At 45.4% G+C, this 18130-nt stretch overlaps 2 protein-coding genes and 1 long non-coding RNA gene across 3 annotated transcripts; 2 read left to right on the top strand and 1 right to left on the bottom strand.

The window, feature by feature from the left end:
* Nucleotides 1-360: 360 nt before the first annotated feature.
* On the top strand, nucleotides 361-5939 carry slc39a9 (solute carrier family 39 member 9). The gene is made up of 7 exons (XM_063908189.1): nucleotides 361-899; nucleotides 2026-2134; nucleotides 3469-3666; nucleotides 3746-3817; nucleotides 4130-4215; nucleotides 4725-4859; nucleotides 4938-5939. The coding sequence occupies exons 1-7, from the start codon at nucleotides 804-806 to the stop codon at nucleotides 5172-5174; spliced, it is 933 nt and encodes a 310-aa protein (XP_063764259.1). The 5' UTR covers nucleotides 361-803; the 3' UTR covers nucleotides 5175-5939.
* Nucleotides 5940-6290: 351 nt separating this feature from the next.
* Nucleotides 6291-16477, top strand: plekhd1 (pleckstrin homology domain containing, family D (with coiled-coil domains) member 1). The gene is made up of 13 exons (XM_063908331.1): nucleotides 6291-8475; nucleotides 9831-9924; nucleotides 10169-10258; nucleotides 11122-11198; nucleotides 11352-11443; nucleotides 11526-11578; nucleotides 11832-11926; nucleotides 12026-12119; nucleotides 12441-12667; nucleotides 13662-13794; nucleotides 14004-14148; nucleotides 15049-15192; nucleotides 15275-16477. Exons 1-13 carry the CDS (start codon nucleotides 8321-8323, stop codon nucleotides 15430-15432), a joined length of 1557 nt encoding a protein of 518 aa, XP_063764401.1. The 5' UTR covers nucleotides 6291-8320; the 3' UTR covers nucleotides 15433-16477.
* On the bottom strand, nucleotides 15604-18024 carry LOC134881179 (uncharacterized). The gene is made up of 2 exons (XR_010168011.1): nucleotides 17763-18024; nucleotides 15604-15980 (listed from the first exon to the last, which is right to left on the bottom strand). It is a non-coding gene; the product is annotated as an uncharacterized LOC134881179 (long non-coding RNA).
* Nucleotides 18025-18130: the final 106 nt, after the last annotated feature.

The following is an 18130-nucleotide window of genomic DNA, read 5'->3' as shown; positions in this document are numbered from 1 at the left end:
TCCCAGCACATCTTTCTCATGTGGCCCTAATCCTGTAGGATTGCCTTCTTATTTTTAATATAAAAAACGTGGTTTAGAGTCAGTCTATTCCTTCTTGTGGATGTGAAATTCTACCCCAAAAAGAATCAGTTAAAAAAACAAAACTAAAAATATTTGTATGAAATCATTTTTAAGGTTTATTAATACAATCATATTTTATGAATTGTAATTTGGTGCTTTGAAAGGCTCCTCTAAATAACATGTATTATTATTATTGTTGTTGTTGTTGTTGTTGTTATGATCGCTGCTCTGACTTCCTCCTGTGAGGATGAAACGTGGCAGCTTTCTCCCACAGGTTGAGGAGATGAGTTGTGACCCGGATGTTCTTCCAGCAGCCCCTAACAACAGGATGTTCGGTTAGCAGTCTGAGCTCCAGCTGCTACACAAGTCGGGAAGCTGCAAATATAATTACCTTATTATCACTGACAGCTAAATCTGGAGGAGACTATGAGGAGTAGCGGCTGTTTGCAAGTGAACGTGAACGTGTCGGGGATTCTCAGTTTGTGAATCGTTGATACCAAAGCTAGTTAGCTTAGCATAGTTAGCTTAGCTCGGTGAAACGTCTCTGTTTAGACATAAACGTGGATGTTTAGCAGCTACCTGAACCAACACCAGATTACAGAGACGTGTATTTAATTAGTAACCATTGTTAGTTAACAGCTGCATCTCGTGGCATGTGATCTAACTGTAAGCGTTACTACTGATAAAGAGGTGGCGGTTGGTTGTTGTTGGTTAGCTTAGCATTAGCATAAAGTGCAGTAATAATGGACGACTTCAGCTCCATCAGCCTGCTGTCTCTCTCCATGTTGGTGGGATGTTATGTGGCAGGAACCATTCCTCTGGCTGTCAACTTCTCAGAGGTGAGTGTGGGACGTTTTGCTTAAAGGGCTTCTTGATGTTGGGCTAACTTTGTTCCAGATTCACAGAGAGCAAAGGTGGGAAGTACATTTACTCAAGTACTGTACCTCAGTACAACTGTATGGTGCTGTACTTGAGTATTTCCATTTAGTGCTACTTTGTTCTTCTACTCCACTACAATTACAAAGGAAATACTGTCATTTAGTATGCTGATTTTACAAAATGCATCTCTCAAACGTAAACTGGTGGACTAGTTCTTCAGAAAAGAGTCACATTATTTAAATATTTTACCAAAAAGTCAATCAGAAATGCGTTTGTATACAACAGTAAAATGCAACAATATTATCTATAAATGTCACATATATAAATATCATTAAATACACACCTTTTCTGCATATCGATGACTTTTACTTTTTATACTTTCAGAACATTTTGCTGACTTTTGTGCTTTAAGTCAAGTAAGATTTTGAGTGGATGGATCTGTGTACTTTTTCCACCTCTGACAGAGAGGTAGATGTTCATCAGTCAGGGTCTTTTCATCACAGACACTGATTTCATCATGAATAACAAATAACAGGACGATACAAAGTTCTGGAGATGGATAAAATGCTTTGTTGGGATGAATATCATCTTTTGTTTGACTGTAAAAACACAATCATTGTTGAGAATATAGAGAAGTAAATGCAGAATTACATTAAAAAACTCGAACGGACTCATTGTGATGTCTATTTCACAAAAACTCAAAGCCACAGATAGAACGCATAAAATATAGACATAGGAACCAAACATCAATCACTTCAGAAGAGACATTTATAAGAGTCACAGGTGTAAGTGTAGGAGAAAAAATGCTTAGTTAGTTGTTTTTATTATTGTTTACGTTTGTTTTACATTGAGAAGCCTTTCTGCAGAATAATCCATGCAACAGGTCCAGAACATTAAAGCACTTCTTCCTTTTCTCTACATTTTAACGGATTAAAAAATCTCACAGTTTACAATTTATTCCGTGTGCAATATTTCTGAGTCTTGTTCCGCCCTGAAGATCTTTTCTGGTTGTTTGAATCATGATCTGGTGTCTATAGACAAACACATATTTGAGCTGATGGTTTGTGTGGGATTGTGTTCCTGCAGGAGAAGCTGAAGCTGGTGACGGTGCTGGGAGCCGGGCTGCTGTGTGGCACCGCGCTGGCTGTCATCATTCCTGAGGGCGTCCACGCACTTTATGAAGAAATACTTGAAGGTAGAGTTCAACAGGCTCTGGATCCTGACTGTATTTCCCCATGGAGGCTTTTATCATGTTTGAAGCTGAAGTCCAGTGAAACACAGACTTGTTTACTCGATGTTTTATTGAAAGAAATGACAGAAAACTTTGAATAATCCGTGCAAAAAAACATCAAGACCTTATTCTGACTCTGCAAACTAAATACCGAACATATAGACATACAGTTTGAATCCCTTTGCAACGGATCAAAGTTCAGAGAGCTGTAAAGTTAAACATGACGACGTCTTCTCTTACGTAACAGTCCGAGTTCAAACACACACATTTGTCCTGTAATTATTTGCTTTGTCTTAAAGTCCAAACCTCTGACGCATTTAGGCATCAAAAGTTATCGTCCTGAAATCACTCACATTTGTAGTGGTGTCCGAATGTTGAGTGAGTGTTGATATTCACTTATAGTGCACTCACTATTTCCCAAAATGCACCGTGAAATGTAGTGGGCAACCGATGGTCACTACCAAGCAATATATCCCATCATGCATTGCAGTCGCGACGCACGAACCAAGGCGGAGTGAGACGGAGCAGCGTCCCACGTGACAGTTTTTTTTATAAAGCTATGGCGCCAAATTAATAATCTGTCGCGCGTGTTGGGGTTGGATTTACGGAGGAGACGCATTACAAACAGATTCAAGTACAAGAGAATAGAAAACAAGCAAAGGAACGGAATAAACGCAGGCCTACAGTGCGGCGCGAGGAACTGATCAAACATCTGTATTAAATATAACTTAAAGTCAGCGGGAAAAGGACAGCATTCAGTCTTGAGTAACAACTGAAAGTTGCAGCAGACACTTTCTGTGTGTTGGTCTGAGGAAAACACGCTCGGTATAATATGAATTCATCACAAGAAATAATTAATCTATCATCTATTTTGAAAAAGTTGCATTGAATTGGCACGTTTTCATTGTGCCACAGTAATGACGTCGTTAACTGCGGGGCCAAGTAGTGTCCGAAACGGCTTTTCATTTAACCCATGAGTCACTGTGTAGTCCACTGTGTAGTGAGTAGGGATTAGGGAATGAGTGAGTGATTTCGGACACAGCCTTAGTAAATTAAAACACTAAGTACACTAAGCTCTTCCATTGGCTAGTGTTCCCACACATTGTACGAGATAGGCTAAGGGCCGGGACATCCCTAAGCGGTTCAGAGCTAACCAATCAGAGCAGCCTGGGCTCTGGTTTCAGACAGAGGGTGAAAGAGGTGATGCAGCACAGGCAGTATGAGAGACATAAAGAGCTTTCTGAACATTAGCGCATGGGAGAGAGACACTAAATATGTCTCTCTGTTTGTCCCTGCAGGAGCTCACCACAGCCACGGCCAGGTGGGAGTGGTGGAGGTGTCGGAGGCGAAGGGTGACGTTGACGTGAGTGCCGGCGGGAAACACGAGCACAGCCACGAGCAGCTGCACGCCTGCATCGGGGTCTCTCTGGTGCTCGGCTTCGTCTTCATGCTGCTGGTGGACCAGATCGGCAGCTCTCACATGCACAGCAGCGAAGGTCAGCAGAGTTCAACAGTCCAGGCTGCAGTTTACATTAAATGCTCATAGCTTCATTATTACTGACGTTGTTTCTTCAGCTTTAGATCCAGAGGCAGCGAGGGCCTCCTCAAAGATCACCACCACCCTGGGGCTGGTGGTCCACGCTGCAGGTACACCTGTTGTTTCTTTTGACCATGCTCCGGCTAAAGATGTTCTTCAAAGGCACATATTACACGTCTCAGATCAAGTATGGTCTGTGCGTTTAAACATTAACTGTGATGGTGCTTTTCAATCTGTTAGCATCATCCTCGTTACTCTAAATCCCAAACTGTCTTTAGGTGTCAGTTCTTTTAGTCCAAACCCTCAAAATATTTACATAAATCAGGAAATATTCTCCAGTGATCAGTGTTTGAGCGGTAACGGTTATCTTTGACAGAATATGAACAGCTGTTATTAATGTCCTCCATGTGTTTGGTCTCCAGCTGACGGAGTGGCTCTGGGCGCCGCCGCCTCCACCTCTCAGACCAGCGTCCAGCTCATCGTGTTCGTAGCCATCATGCTGCACAAGGTGACCGTCGCTCTCCTTTTCTACCGTAAATCAACATGTAATTAAGGGTTATGTCGTAGCAGATTAAATGACTGGCAAGTGTTTGCATTATCAATAATATTTAGTGTTTTTACTTTGTGGGAATAAGCTGCTCCTCTTGGTCTTATCGTGTTGGAAATGTAATGTTTTTTAGGTTTAAAGCAGTTTTTCTGACATAAGCGATGTTTGAACGAAGAAGTCATTGGTACCTTTTTTTATTGAGTTAGTACAAACACTGACATCCACAAATCCAGATATCGACACAGAGTAATATACAGTGTTTTACTCACTAATACGCAACCAACCGAGTCGCAGCCAACAAAGGAAACAAATAAAATAACTGATGAAAAAATGAATCATTTAAAGACAAACGTACAGACACTCAGAAACACAAGCAGCTGTTCAGCCCTGAACTCACCAGAGCTGCGGGATACTCGTTATGTGCAGCTCAGCACTTACTGAATGTGATCTCCCCTCTCTCTGGTCTGCAGGCCCCCGCTGCGTTCGGCCTCGTGTCCTTCCTGATGCACGCCGGTCTGGAGAGGAACCGGATCCGGAAACATCTGCTGGTGTTCGCCCTCGCTGCGCCCGTCCTCGCCATGCTCACCTTCCTCGGCCTCAGCCAGGTAAATACCGGAGGGGTAGGGGAGACCCAAAATATAAAGCAGTCTGACTCTGACTTTTCTTTATCTCCCCCCCCTCAGAGCAGTAAGGAGGCGCTGTCCGACTTCAACGCCACCGGAGTGGCCATGCTGTTCTCCGCCGGCACCTTCCTGTACGTGGCCACCGTGCACGTCCTCCCCGAGGTGGGCGGCGGCGGGGGCCACAGCCACTCTCCCACGGGGGGGAACGGAGGCAAGGGACTGAGCAAGGTGGAGGTGGGAGCGCTGGTGCTGGGCTGCCTCATCCCGCTGGTGCTGTCCGTCGGGCACCACCATTAGACCCGGAGCGGGGGGGGGGACGGACGGAGACAGAGACTTCAAACTTTAAGGATTCTTTGAGGAGTTCTTGTGACTCAGACGGAGCTTTTCTTTGAAACATCTCACAGCTTCTCTGCCTGTCTGTCCGCCCGGGAGTCTTTCTGTCCCGGGGGGAGCTCCGTTTGTCCCCGGCATGGTGTCGCGCTCGTCCAGAGATCATCACAGCGTGTTGCACAGCGAGATTCGGTCATGATATCCAGACTCTCCTTTTTTATATAATGTACCTGTACAGAGTTTAAGCCCTTAGCATCAGGAGGGATCAGAGCTGATGTCAAAGTGCCATATGAGCGGGACGAGAGGACGGAGGACGTGTTGGAAGTCGTCTCCTCACAGAATAATAAATAATAATTAGGATTCAGCTTTATAGAAGTGATGGCTCCTGATCTCAGTAGGAAAGCAGCGCTCCTGCTGAATCCTGCAGGAAGAGAGACCCTGAACGCCACATTTTACTTTCTCTCTTCACTTATTGCTGTTCTGATTCACGTAATTATAAATAAGGGGGGGGGGGGGGGGGGGCGCAGTTAATGTGTGTAGAGTAAGTGACTGTAGGTATTTAGAGGTGGAGGGTTAGGGTTGATCTCCGCAGCTCTGAATGAAGGACGTCTCTGGAGGTTATGGGACCATCGCTCTGGGGAATTTAGCTTTTTTTATTGGGGTTGTTCGTCAGTAGTGGATCGAGCCTGAGCAATAACGAGTCTTTTTCGAAATTGCTGCAGAAGGTTTTTTTCAGGGGGTCTATAATAGATTGCTTTTGAAACGGCACCACACCATCAAGGCATTGTTGATGCATAAACATGTTGTAGGCTAGAACGGCTGCTAGCAATATTTCATTATCGATTCATCTGAGGATTAATGACGACATCAATGAATTGGTCAGAAAATAGTCTTTGAATGTCTTGTTTTTGGTCCAAAATAAAATTCATGAAACAAAAAATCCAGGAAAGCAGAAAATCTAATATCTGAGGTTTTTTATCTAAAAAATACTCATCTTGAAAATTTGCAGGTTAATTCCCCTCGTGCTGCAGTTTAATGGAAAGGGGGAGATTTTTCTCTGTGTGTCAGTTTCCACAAGGGGGTGGGTCACTGTGCTCAGCTCATGTAAATGAATTGAAGTCATGTATGGTCTGTACAGAGAGTGAGATGCTTTCTCACAAACACACCTTTCTATCTGATTTCCGGTTGAAGCGGTTTAACAAAGGAGAAGAAACCCGGTGGGGGGGTCGCATGCTGACCAGCAGCTGCATGACTGTTTTTTATTTTCTAATACGGGACGCTGTGTGTGTGTGTATAAAAGGGATACAACCCCCCCCCCCCCCCCCCCCCCAGGTTGCAGGACAGCCCCATCATGCGCCTCTCCTTCACACCGAGTCTCTGCAGGGGTCCTTCCTGTCCTTACAGAAACACGCTGTAAATCAAACGCGTCCTCTGGTGAACGTGCGAAAGGCTGCAGATTATGATTACTTCATTAGTTAACCAACATGATCACTGTGTGTCTTCTTGCATCAAAAACCTGAAATATATCCAATAAACTGTTGAAGAACTCCCCAAATATTCACATTTGAGACGCTGAACGCAGAACATGTTGCCCTTTTTCTCTTTTAAAATTGCTTAAAAACATGAATGGATTGTGGAAATGATTGCTGCTCTGTGTGTGTTATGCATTGTTTACCAAAAATGCATAATGTTAGTTTTTAAATCCCCCTAAAAAAAAGGATTGACTATATAACGAGATCAAAAATCATCCCTACTTTTATTTATTTGCATTTCTCAAAATGACTCTCAGCCTATATGCACTGCCCACTTTGAAGCAGAGAGGAAAGGATATTTAGATCTGTAGTGTGAAATAAATCCATCTTCAGGGCTGTGAGGGAGTGCGGCCGTCTCTCTGATCTCATGTTTCTCCAAAATGTGGTTTGTTTGTTTGTTTGTTTGTTTGTTTGTGGCACAGAGCTCCTGTTCGTCTCCACAGGTGCATTGAAAGGATCCCATTATGATTTGATTTCATGTGGGACAAAATGTTGTCTTTGCACAAATGCATTTTGGTCATTAAGGGGTTGTTTTTGACCAATCAGGATCAAGCAGTGTCCGTGTGATCAGGTGTGAATCTGCAGAAACTCTAAGACTTCAGAGGTGCGTCAGGTGTGAGTAACGGCACATGTTGGGGCTGAGAGGAGGATCTATTTAATGTGTAATGTTAATATCAGTGGGGGGGGGGTTATTTTCTTCTGTCATTCCAGGATGAGTCTGCCTTATTTCCAAACTTTCGATTGTGAGCATCGGTTGTAAAGTGTTTTATGACTAAATTAAAGTTTTTTTAAAACTGGTGAAAACGAAAGTCCTTTCTTCCTGATGATTCAACTGATGATGTTCAGAAAGCTCTTTATTTTCACCCTCTGTCTGAAACCAGAGCCCAGTCTGCTCTGTTGTGATTGGTCAACCTGCTTAGAGATGTCCCGCCCCTTATCCCCGCCTGTCACGTACAATGTGTTCCATAGTGATGTCACTATGATCAGGAAGTAAACAAAGGAGTCCAATAGAGGCGTTTCAGACGGGGGACACAGGGATTTGAGCCTCTGCAGACCATTGACATGCACTAACACCTATAGAAGTACAGGAGAAGGAGAATGTAATGACTGGATGTCTGAGGTGTTTCAGTTTCCCTCCTGACTGAAACGTGTAAGAGGCTTTCCTCCGCTGGCGGGATGTTTCCCCGCTCAGGCTCTTCTCTGTGGAGGCTGAGCTGTCGATATCTCTGTAATCTGCCGTCCGTCCGCTCTGACAACATGTTGTGTGAATTAATCTGATACTCTGAGCCGCGTGCTAACCTCTCTCTCCATCCTCTTTACAGCCCCCGCCCAGATGTGGCTCTCTGTACCTGCTCAGTAATCTGAACAGCTCTTACTGGATATCGAGCGGCTTCAGATTCCTAAAGCTCCCTCCCTGCTCCTCTTCCTCTCAGTCTGCCCGCAGCTCTTATCGGCGGCTGCGTTATTCCACCCTGCTGAGCTATCGGGATTCCTCTGCAGCTCGATGCGTTGTGGGAGTGATTGTTATTGACTCTCTGTGTTGTTGTTGTTGTGTTGCGGCCCCTCCTCTCCGGGCTGAGGATGTTCTCCTCTTCGTCCAGGAGCTCTCTATTCTCGCCCTGGTCGTCCATGGAGCAGTCGGACAGCGAAGCGCTGGACATCAGCACCAAGGTGCAGCTGCACGGCGTCCTGTGGAAGAGACCCTTCGGACGGCCGTCTGCCAAGTGGTCCCGCAGGTGAGGGGGGGTCCACCTGAGGGGTTTGTGTTTTAACTCAGAGAGAGCTTTATACAGCAGGGGGGGGGTCTGCCTCTGAGCTGCTTCAACTAAACATTCACGAACTTTAAAAACCAGAGGAAAGATTCTCTGTTCTGTACAAACAGCCGGATTGTTTGAGAATTAGAGGTAGAGCTAAACTTAAATTGACTTCTTTGCACCATGAGTATTAAATGCTTCATATTTAAGATGTGAAACTCACAGGTAACAACACCTGTAATTAATTGAACTGCATGTGCTGCTTAAAAACCCTCGTCAAAAAGAGCAGGAACTTTAAAAACCAGGAAAAGTTTAGAGGAAATCTGCTTTTCTTATTAATTGATATTTATTTTAGTGCGGGGGAAGTTATCCTCTGCCCGATTATTCACTGAAAAATATAAATATTGATTACATTTTCTTACAGAATGCTGATTATTTTAGAGGAGCTTTAGCTGATCATAAGCCTCGTTAGAACTGAAACTTCAAACCTGGAGGTGAAGTTTAAAGGACGTCTGCTTTTATCATTCTTTAAAGTGGGGAGAAAGTTTTCCTTCAGCAAAAACAAAAAAGGCTGATTTAATTCTTAGATCATTAATATCATATCTGATCATTGAGAGCCAAACTTCAAATATATAAAGCACTTTAAAACATCTCTTTTCTTTTAGAAGTTATAAAAAAGGATGGAGATTTTTTGTTTGTTATGAAGCGTGTGTGTGTGTGTGTGTGTGTGTGTGTGTGTGTGTGTGTGTGTGTGTGTGTGTGTGTGTGTGTGTGTGTGTGTGTGTGTGTGTGTGTGGGCTGGATTGGGACCTTATGTCACCATAATGCTCTTAGTTTACGTAACGCATAAAAATACAATAAACTGGATCCAGAGAAACCATTACAGCAACTCTCACTGGAAATCTCTAAATAACCATAATTGTTCTGTCTGTTTTGAGGGTTTCATGAAGGGTCTCTGTGGGAACTTGTGATGAATGAAAACTAAAAGGATTCTGCAACAAATAAATACAGTTCCTCAAATCAGGAAGAAAAAACATCTGAAATGATTCGAATCATTTAGAAGGAAAAACTTTCTGCACGGGATTTTTTATCAAAGCATAACCAGTAATAAAAGTTGTGATTGAAAAAGAGCTGTTGGATAAATGTTGTTCATAAAGCAGCTTTCAGACCTGAAAACCAGCCGAAAACATCAAGTGAAATCCAATAAAAGCCATTTTGAAAGCGTTTTAGACGCTGAAAGCATGAAATACAAAGCAGCTGCTTCAGAGGAGGAAGTCATGGATGAAACACCAAACATACCTCTGTTATATCACTTGTTCTTCCTCTCGTCTTCACAGATTCTTCATCATCAAAGACAGTTTCCTGCTCTACTACGCAGAGAGCGAGAAGAGGAGTTTCGAGAGCAGCAGGATCTTCAACATCCATCCTAAGGTGAGGAGGAACATCCGGGAGGTTCAGGAAGAGGAACCATGTGATCACGTCACTTTCTGCTGAAGGGTTTGATCTGTGTGTGTGTGTGTGTGTGTGTGTGTGTGTGTGTGTGTGTGTGTGTGTGTGTGTGTGTGTGTGTGTGTGTGTGTGTGTGTGTGTGTGTGTGTGTGTGTGTGTGTGTGTGTGTGTGTGTGTGTGTGTGTGTCTGTGTGTGTGTGTGTGTCTGTGTGTGTGTGTGTGTCAGGGAGTGATTCCTCTGGGAGGATGCGTGGTGTCGGCTAACGAGAACATGGGGATGCCCTTCGCCATCGTCATCAACCTGGAGGACTTCACCGTGAGTTTAATGATCCTTTCTCAGACGGGCCCCCGCCTCATCTATCTATTTCATCCATACTCACTTTATTACTTTATTACTTTATTACTTTATTACTTTACTTTACTTTATCTGAATAAAAACAGAGTTTCTGAAATATGATGGTTTTTTTCTCGTTTCATAAATTAAGTTTGCAAACAGTTAAATAACCACTTCTGGAATCGAAAGACATCCATACACACGTTTGATCTCGATGAGTCTCCGGGTTCAATAGAGAGTTAAAGTCATTTCTTTTAAACTGTTTGTGTTTTATGAACATTTTTTTGAGTCTGTTCTGCATTGGGTTCTTTTAGATTGAATAATTAAAGTCAATTCAGCAGATTTCTTACGTCCAGCAGTGGCTCAGTGAGTAGGGACTTGGCCTGGGTCAGGGTTATGGTTCAAGTCCCTGAACAGACCTTAATATGGAGTCTTAGGTCACCCCATAGCTGCCCACTGCTCCCAGTACTAAGATGGGTTAAATGCACAGGTCCAATTTCACTGTGTGTGCAGGTGAGACACATACAGACTAATCCCTCCTCTGATTAATGACTCCAGTTACCTTAAGTGTGTTTCCTCTGTATGTTATATTAGTACTTTTAATTGAATACGGGATCTGAATAAATACCCCTGTCTCCAGTATAAAGATGAACGTACAGAAAGTGCTGAGTCACAGTTTGGCTGCATGACTAAGCAGTTTACAGAGTTTAAAACCATCATCCTAATCCTGCAGACAACTGACACACAACAGTGTTCAGTCCCTCAGCGGCCCAGAGGGGGTCCTGCACGCTCTGTTTTATGATTGAGACGCTGGTGTGTGATGGTGTGTGTGTGTGGTCCCTCAGGGCACCATCGTGCTGGCTGCTGAGGCGGAGGCGGAGCAGCTCCAGTGGATGGAGATGCTACAGGACTCTGGGAAAGTGTGAGTGCACAACTCCTCTCAATCTGCACAAACATTTCAAAGGCAGTGCGATATGTGACGAGTAATCATCCCTGACAGGAGGGAGGGCATCTGTTGTCACGCCAGTTGTGTTAAATGAGCTGATGATCAGTGTAATGTGTGTTCCTCCGTCAGCACGTGGAAGAACTGTCAGCTGGGCGAGGCGATGATCGAGAGTCTGGAGGCTCAGGGGCTGCAGCTGGCCAAGGAGAAGCAGGAGTACCTGGGTAAAGCTTTGCAGTAAATCAGCTTTTTGATAAAGGTTTGAGGAGCGGACGCAGCTCATGGTGAATACGCTTCCTTCTGCAGACAAGCTGATGGAGGAGACGGAAGAGCTGAGTCAGCAGAGAGCCCAGAGAGAGGTCAGACTGCACGCTGTCAGCACAACGCCTCACAAAAGAAACCTCAATATTTATAAACTTTACTTTAGTCTTTATTTCTTATATTGTGTGTGTGTGTGTGTGTGTGTGTGTGTGTGTGTGTGTGTGTGTGTGTGTGTGTGTGTGTGTGTGTGTGTGTGTGTGTGTGTGTGTGTGTGTGTGTGTGTGTGTGTGTGTGTGTGTGTGTGTGTGTGTGTGTGTGTGTGTGTGTGTGTGTGTGTGTGTGTGTGTGTAGGAGCTGGAGCGTCTGAACCAGGTCCTGGAGGAGGAGAAGATGAAGTTTGAGGAGGTGGTGGTGGAGCTGAAAGCGGAGCAGGAGAATATCAAACTGTAAACACCGTTCCTCCTTTTTCGCCCATCTCTCATTATTCTGCAGAAACCCGCCAATAAAGCCATTCACCCCCCTCCCCCCCTCCCCCCTATTTTCAGAGACCTGGACGGCACGGCTCAGTCCCTGCGGGGGGTGGAGACGGAGAAGGAGGAGCTGAGCAGTCTGACTGTCCGGCTGCAGAAGTCCATCGAGGTTAGAGATGATAAACGTTTGTCATCATCCACAGACTCCTTCCTCTCCCTCTCTCTCTCTGTCCTCTCCTCCCTCTCTCTTTCCTCTCTCTCTCCCTCCCTCTCTCCCTCTCTCTCTCGCTCTCTGTCCCTCTCCTCTCTCTTTCTCCCTCTCTCTCTCTTTGTCCCTCTCTCTCTTTCTCTCTCTCTTTGTCCCTCTCTTTCTCTCTCTCTCTCCCTCCCTCTCTCTAGTTTAACGTATGGATCAGATCATGTGACGTTACTACTGATGATGTCATACGTTGTGTAACTTTAAACCCTCGAGGTTACTGTCTCCCTGCAGGAGCTCTCTCAGGAGAAGCAGAGGACTCTGGAGCTGCTGGGGCTGAAGGAGCAGCAGCAGCAGGAGGTGAAGGATAAGGAGGAAGAGGAGGAGGAGGAGGAAGAGGAGGAGGTTCAGAAGCCTGAGGGCGGGGGGGATCCTGAGGAGGTGGACCTGCTGCAGGACCTGAAGCACATCGAGGACCAGATGAAGATCCTGCTGAAGGAGAAGGGGACGGCCGAGGAGAAGTGAGTCAGAGACGGGGAGTAAACAAAACAACAACAACAACAACAACAGATTCAAACTAGTTCATTAAAGAGGCCTCCTTTGTTTACTGCATTATCACAGTGATGTCTCTATGTAACACCTGCGCTCCTATTGGCTAACGCTACAACACTTTGTACGTGATAGGACAGCTGTCAGCGGTTGACCAATCAGAACAGAGGACTTTAAAGCCCAATTTCTGCCAAAAGACGACGTTTAGACGGTGTTTTAAATAACATTTGAGTGTCAGGGTTGTGGCTGATGCAGAGGAAGTGAGTGCTAGTGGAAATGCGTATCGATCCGGAGCAGCGGGGCATCGATGAGCGGAGAGTGGGATGTTACCGCAGCTCGTATCGACTGGGCGGCTCTGATGACTCTGAGGGGAACGAGCTGCCGTGTTTCCATCAGCCTCACGGAGCCAGACTGCACGGAACAAATACTGAGCAAACAAACACAATAGTTTTCATAGCAAATACAGAATCTATAGATGCTCAGAAACGGGTCAGCTTTCTTCAATGCATGCTGACCCAAATCTGTGAGAGCTTTTGAATAAGACTAACTGTACCTCTGATGGAGCAGCAGAAACAGCCTTTCTACTTAATCTTTGAGCTTTTAAACAATTGAAACGTGTTTTTCAGGAATCAAAGGTGATACTTATTTATAACTCCAATATGTTGTTGGTAGTTTTTGCATCTCGTATTTAAACACTATTGCACAACTTAAATCTGCTTCATTTGACCCTGTCTGCAGGGCAATGTCCTCAGCCAATACAAAGACTGAAATATAATTAGTTTTGGTGCACGAAGCATCAGCATTTATAAGCAAACGGACCCCCAGATGCAATGCACTTACACACACACATACACACACACTCACACAGGGCATACTGTATGTGCATGCACTGATGAAGAGGTGGTAGAGTTATTCACTTTTCTGGTTGAAACAAAGCTTTAAATGACTGTGTGTGTGTGTCCTCAGGCTCAGGGACAACGAGCAGCGCTCCCTGGTCCTGCAGCAGGAGAGGGAGTTCTTCTCGTCTCAGGCCAGAGCTCTGCAGCAGTCTCTCTCTCAGCTCACTGTGGACAAGCAGCAGACCGAGGCCGAGCTCAAGGTGACTCGGCACGACTCAGCAAGCATGACACGGCAAAAAATAATCAATGTCAGGGGGCAAAGGTCACTCAATAACCAGCAGGGAGGTTTAGGGTTTCATAGAGAGTCAAAATGATCCGACAGACATTTGTTCGGGTCCAAAAGCTTTGTTAAATATCAACACACACATTTACCCCCCTGACGTCCTGTGTGTCTCCCTGCTGTTGCCAGGCGGAGATCGAGTCCCGGGTGGAGCTGGAGAAGCGGCTGCACCAGGCAGAGGAGGCTCTGCAGGATCTGGAGAAAGGCCTGGAGTCTCTGGAGCGGACCAAAGAGACGGAGGAGAAGATGAAGGGCGACGTCACCCAGCTCAGGAGTGAGTGCTCTCCCTGATACCTGAACACCTCAAATACTCATGCGTGTTCCCAGTATGTGCTGCAGGGGTATCCCACTGGGAGCTGTGGGAGGATGAGAGGCTCCTGGATGGCAGCAAGAATATCCTGAGTATCTCCCAGTGAAGAACATCAAGTAATAAGCATTTAAAGGGATAGTTTTGGTGTTTTCAATCAGGGTTAGTAAGGTAATCCAATGATGTAGATATTTTATATTTAACAAATCCCTGAACCTGAAGATGTTCTTATTATAACCCTTTCATAATATATGAGAAATAAAGCATCAAATTCTCAGTGAAAAAGAAGAGATTTATTCTACTAAATAGTTTAGTGTCTGATCGTTGCAGCTCTAAAAGTACACAGTATGAAAATGGTAGTGAACCAAACCTGTGTATTAATTCAATAGTTCAGAATCTAAATGGTTATTAATATATAATGGCTCATACTTCTCAAGTTTAAATCACTATAAATGATGTATTTTTGGGCAAAATGTTTGGATTTTTTCCAGTAAAATGCTGGAAAATAAATTCAATTGTTCCTTATATTTGAAATACTTCACTCACATATTTAGATTTAGATGATGTTGTCATTTAGTTTTGTCTTATAGGGAGAACAATTGTGATGCATATCTAACAGGCAGAGGTCCACTTGCTGATCTGTTTCCATAAAAAGTTATTTTTAAAACAAAGGACAGAAGCATTTTCATATTTCATTTTATAGATTCCAGTTTCACTAAAACCGCTCGATTCTGAATCAGCAGAGAATCTGTCCGATGCATCTGCAGGACTCTGGATGAGCTTCTGGGGCCTGATATCAAACTGCAGCTCCCTGTGTCTGAACGCTGTGTTTCTGTGTGTGTGTGTGTGTGTGTTTCCGTTTCCCAGGGTTCTTCGAGGACTGCATCAGCGCCGCGGAGATCGAGGCGAAGCTGCCGGCGATCATGAAGAACGCCGTGTACCTGCACAAAGCGGCCGCCCGCAGAATCAAGAGCTGCCGGATCCAGAGGAGGGCCTCCAGACGCCACTGGTGTGAGTACGAAGCCTCTGAGCGTCTGAATGAAAGCTGCCCGCTGTCCCCTGACTCCCCTCTCCTCTCTCCCCCCCGCTGCAGTGAAACACTCCAAGTCCTTCGCGGTGGCGAGCGCCGACGACAGCAGCATGGAGGAGCTGCGTGAGACGGCCCGGCGGCTGACCTCTGACAGCAGCTTCAGGGAGAGCGTCTACAAGATCATCGCTCGGCAGGACGCCGCCAGTAAACCGGAGGACTGAAGGAGGAAACTGACCTTCTCCACCTCGAACGAGTAGAGATCCTGACCACACGCGCTGTAGAGGGGGAGGTCTGAGGGCTCCCACTGGTTTCATTTAGCCAGAGTATTTATTAGAGGTGCAAACACAGCATGATACTCATTCATATATTTAGCACATAGCACACGCGGCAGATCTTGTAAAATGTTTGTTTTTATTGTTCTGGTTCTGATTGGATGCACAGGAAACAATGGACTCACACACGTTGGGATTTCCACCTGTCATTATTGCTACATCTTTAAAAAATGTCTCCTGGACGAAGCATCTCCTGAATGATAGGTGAACACCGGAACTGAGGGAGGGGGGAGGGGGGAACAGGATGGACTGAACATGCCTTGATGCTAATAAAGCTTGGTTTGAACCTGGAGCATGTGCAGGTGGAAGGCCGTGGGTTTCTAGAAATGGCGCTGGGACTGGTGTTAAACAACAAAACGCTCTGTTGATATGGATGTTGGGTTTCCCTCGCTGATGGAGGAAGAGGAGGAGTTAGCGTCACCAGCTCTCAGCAGGACCTGCGAGATATAAGACATAGATGAGGTTCAGTCAGAACACAGTGTGCAGAAACAGCTGAAGAAAGGGCTTCACAGAAACACAGACCATTCACAGATACTGTTCCCCGTTAATGATCACACACAAACACATGCACACACAGAAATAAAAGAAGACTCGAAAACAATTCAGTTAAAAGCTAAATTAAAAACGAGGGTCTTGAGTTGAGCTGCCTTGAATAAGATGAAGACGCCTCACTACGTCTGTGCTTTCTCTTTTGGTTTGTGGAGAAACTCGTGCACTAACCCCCCCTCTGCTCACCTGAGGGTCTCACACACATGAAGAAGCTTGACTCTTAACGAGGCACACCTGTTAATTGAAAAACCTGACTGACAGACGCCGGGCTACTCTGAAGAGTCTAAAATCTGTATTAGTTTACTACATAATTCCATGTTTCATAGAGGTGATGTGTTCAGTATTCATTTACAATGTTGAAAATATTAAACTAAATAAAAACCGTTGAAAGAAAAACTTTCCAAATGGAATCGTTAATTGATTTTCTGTCAATGAATCAATTAGCCGTGTCCTCGCTGCAGCGTTACCTCGCGTGGTTTCTTTTTAATGATCCTTCTCCTGTAGTTTACATTCCGCTGCGTTTAAACCCAGCCCTCTCCAGATCAGCAGCCTCATCCTTTTTGTGCCGACTCATCCCTCCCCTCTTGCGTCACCTCTCAGATTATCTGTGGGGACAGCGTGTCTCACTCCCCGCTCTGAAGCTGTGTTTTAACCTCAGGCTGGTTTTTATATCTGTGACGTGAGCAGGAATCAGTCAGAGACACGCTCGGCCCCGTCTACTTCCTGGACATCGGACAGGATCAGTCCTCGTATTGTCTGGAGATCCGATCCAATCCCAGGGTTTCATCACAAAGCTGAATACATCACCTTTCTGATGTTGAATGATTGCTTTACTAACCTTTCCTATAATAAATATAACATAAGTCAATAGATAACTTCATTTACTATCTGTCGGCAGCAGATAACAGGAATCTACCGGCGCTGTTTTCATGAAACGTGTCTGAAGGCCAGGGAAGAACCCAATGAATCCATCCAGATATAGGGGACACATCTAACCCGGGATAACAGAGGGCATTGGTGCTGCATTAAAGTGCTCAGGGAATAATCCCAACAATGAGTTCTCGACTGGAATAATTCACATTAACGCCGGGACAGTAATCCTGAAACAGAAATCGGTTCTTTTAAACTTCATCCAAATGAAGCTGATCCATTTGAAGATGAGGAGCCCCTGAACGCACCGTTCGGCCTTGGCAGATACCCTCACTCCATCCTCATTGAAGTTTACTCTTAAAGTCATAAACAGACCGATGACCGGGTTAGGAATCCTCAGAACGCAGAGACAACCGGGTCAGAACTTCAGCAGGAATTCAAACTCCACTGTGCAATAAATGTAGTTTAGAAACATCGAGTCTATCTGAAAAGACTTCCTGTCTGAGTGAGGAGCAGGAATGCTGCTAACCCCCCCCACCCCCCCCACCCCACCCACCCCCCCCAGATGTGAGTACAAACTGTCGGAGTGTTTTTCCAGTCGCGCCGTGCACAGAAACACCCAGAACCATCCTGACGTTCCCACGCACTCTCTCTCTCTCCGCTCCATCGTGATTCAGATCGCTATGGCAACATCAGAGAGCTAACACCCCCCCCCCCCCACCCCCACCCCACTGTATATCCTTTTCTTTTTAATCTGAGGATCAGCCGGGAGGCGTTGCATAATGAGAGGAAGCTCCTACCTGTTGACCCCGGCGATGTCAAGGTGTCTTGAAGGTGCGGGGCGGGGGGGGTTGGGGGGGTCCTGCTGCAGAACCCGTCTTCTGCGGCTGCACACGGCCCCTCCTGCATTGTCAGCAGCTCAGTGCTTTTCAAAGCCGTGTCATAGAAAGGGTCCGGGGGGGGGGGGCAGAAACCCATTTGTGATTATTCCCCCCCGCTTCCTTAAAAGCCTCTGCAGTCGTCATGGAGTTGTGCTTCCTGGTAAACAAAGACTCTTTTCATCCCTGCACAAACAGAGCAGAAGGAGAGTGGGGGGGTGGGGGGGGGTTGCTGTAGCCCTCTACCCTCTTTATAAAGTCCGTCCCGTCCAGGCTCTGCTGCTGCTATG

Source organism: Eleginops maclovinus, chromosome 19, assembly GCF_036324505.1.
Source record: "Eleginops maclovinus isolate JMC-PN-2008 ecotype Puerto Natales chromosome 19, JC_Emac_rtc_rv5, whole genome shotgun sequence".
In the NCBI taxonomy this organism is placed as follows: Eukaryota; Metazoa; Chordata; class Actinopteri; order Perciformes; family Eleginopidae; genus Eleginops; species Eleginops maclovinus.
The sequence above is the reverse complement of the archived record's forward strand: the minus strand, read 5'-3'. Positions and strand labels throughout refer to the sequence as shown.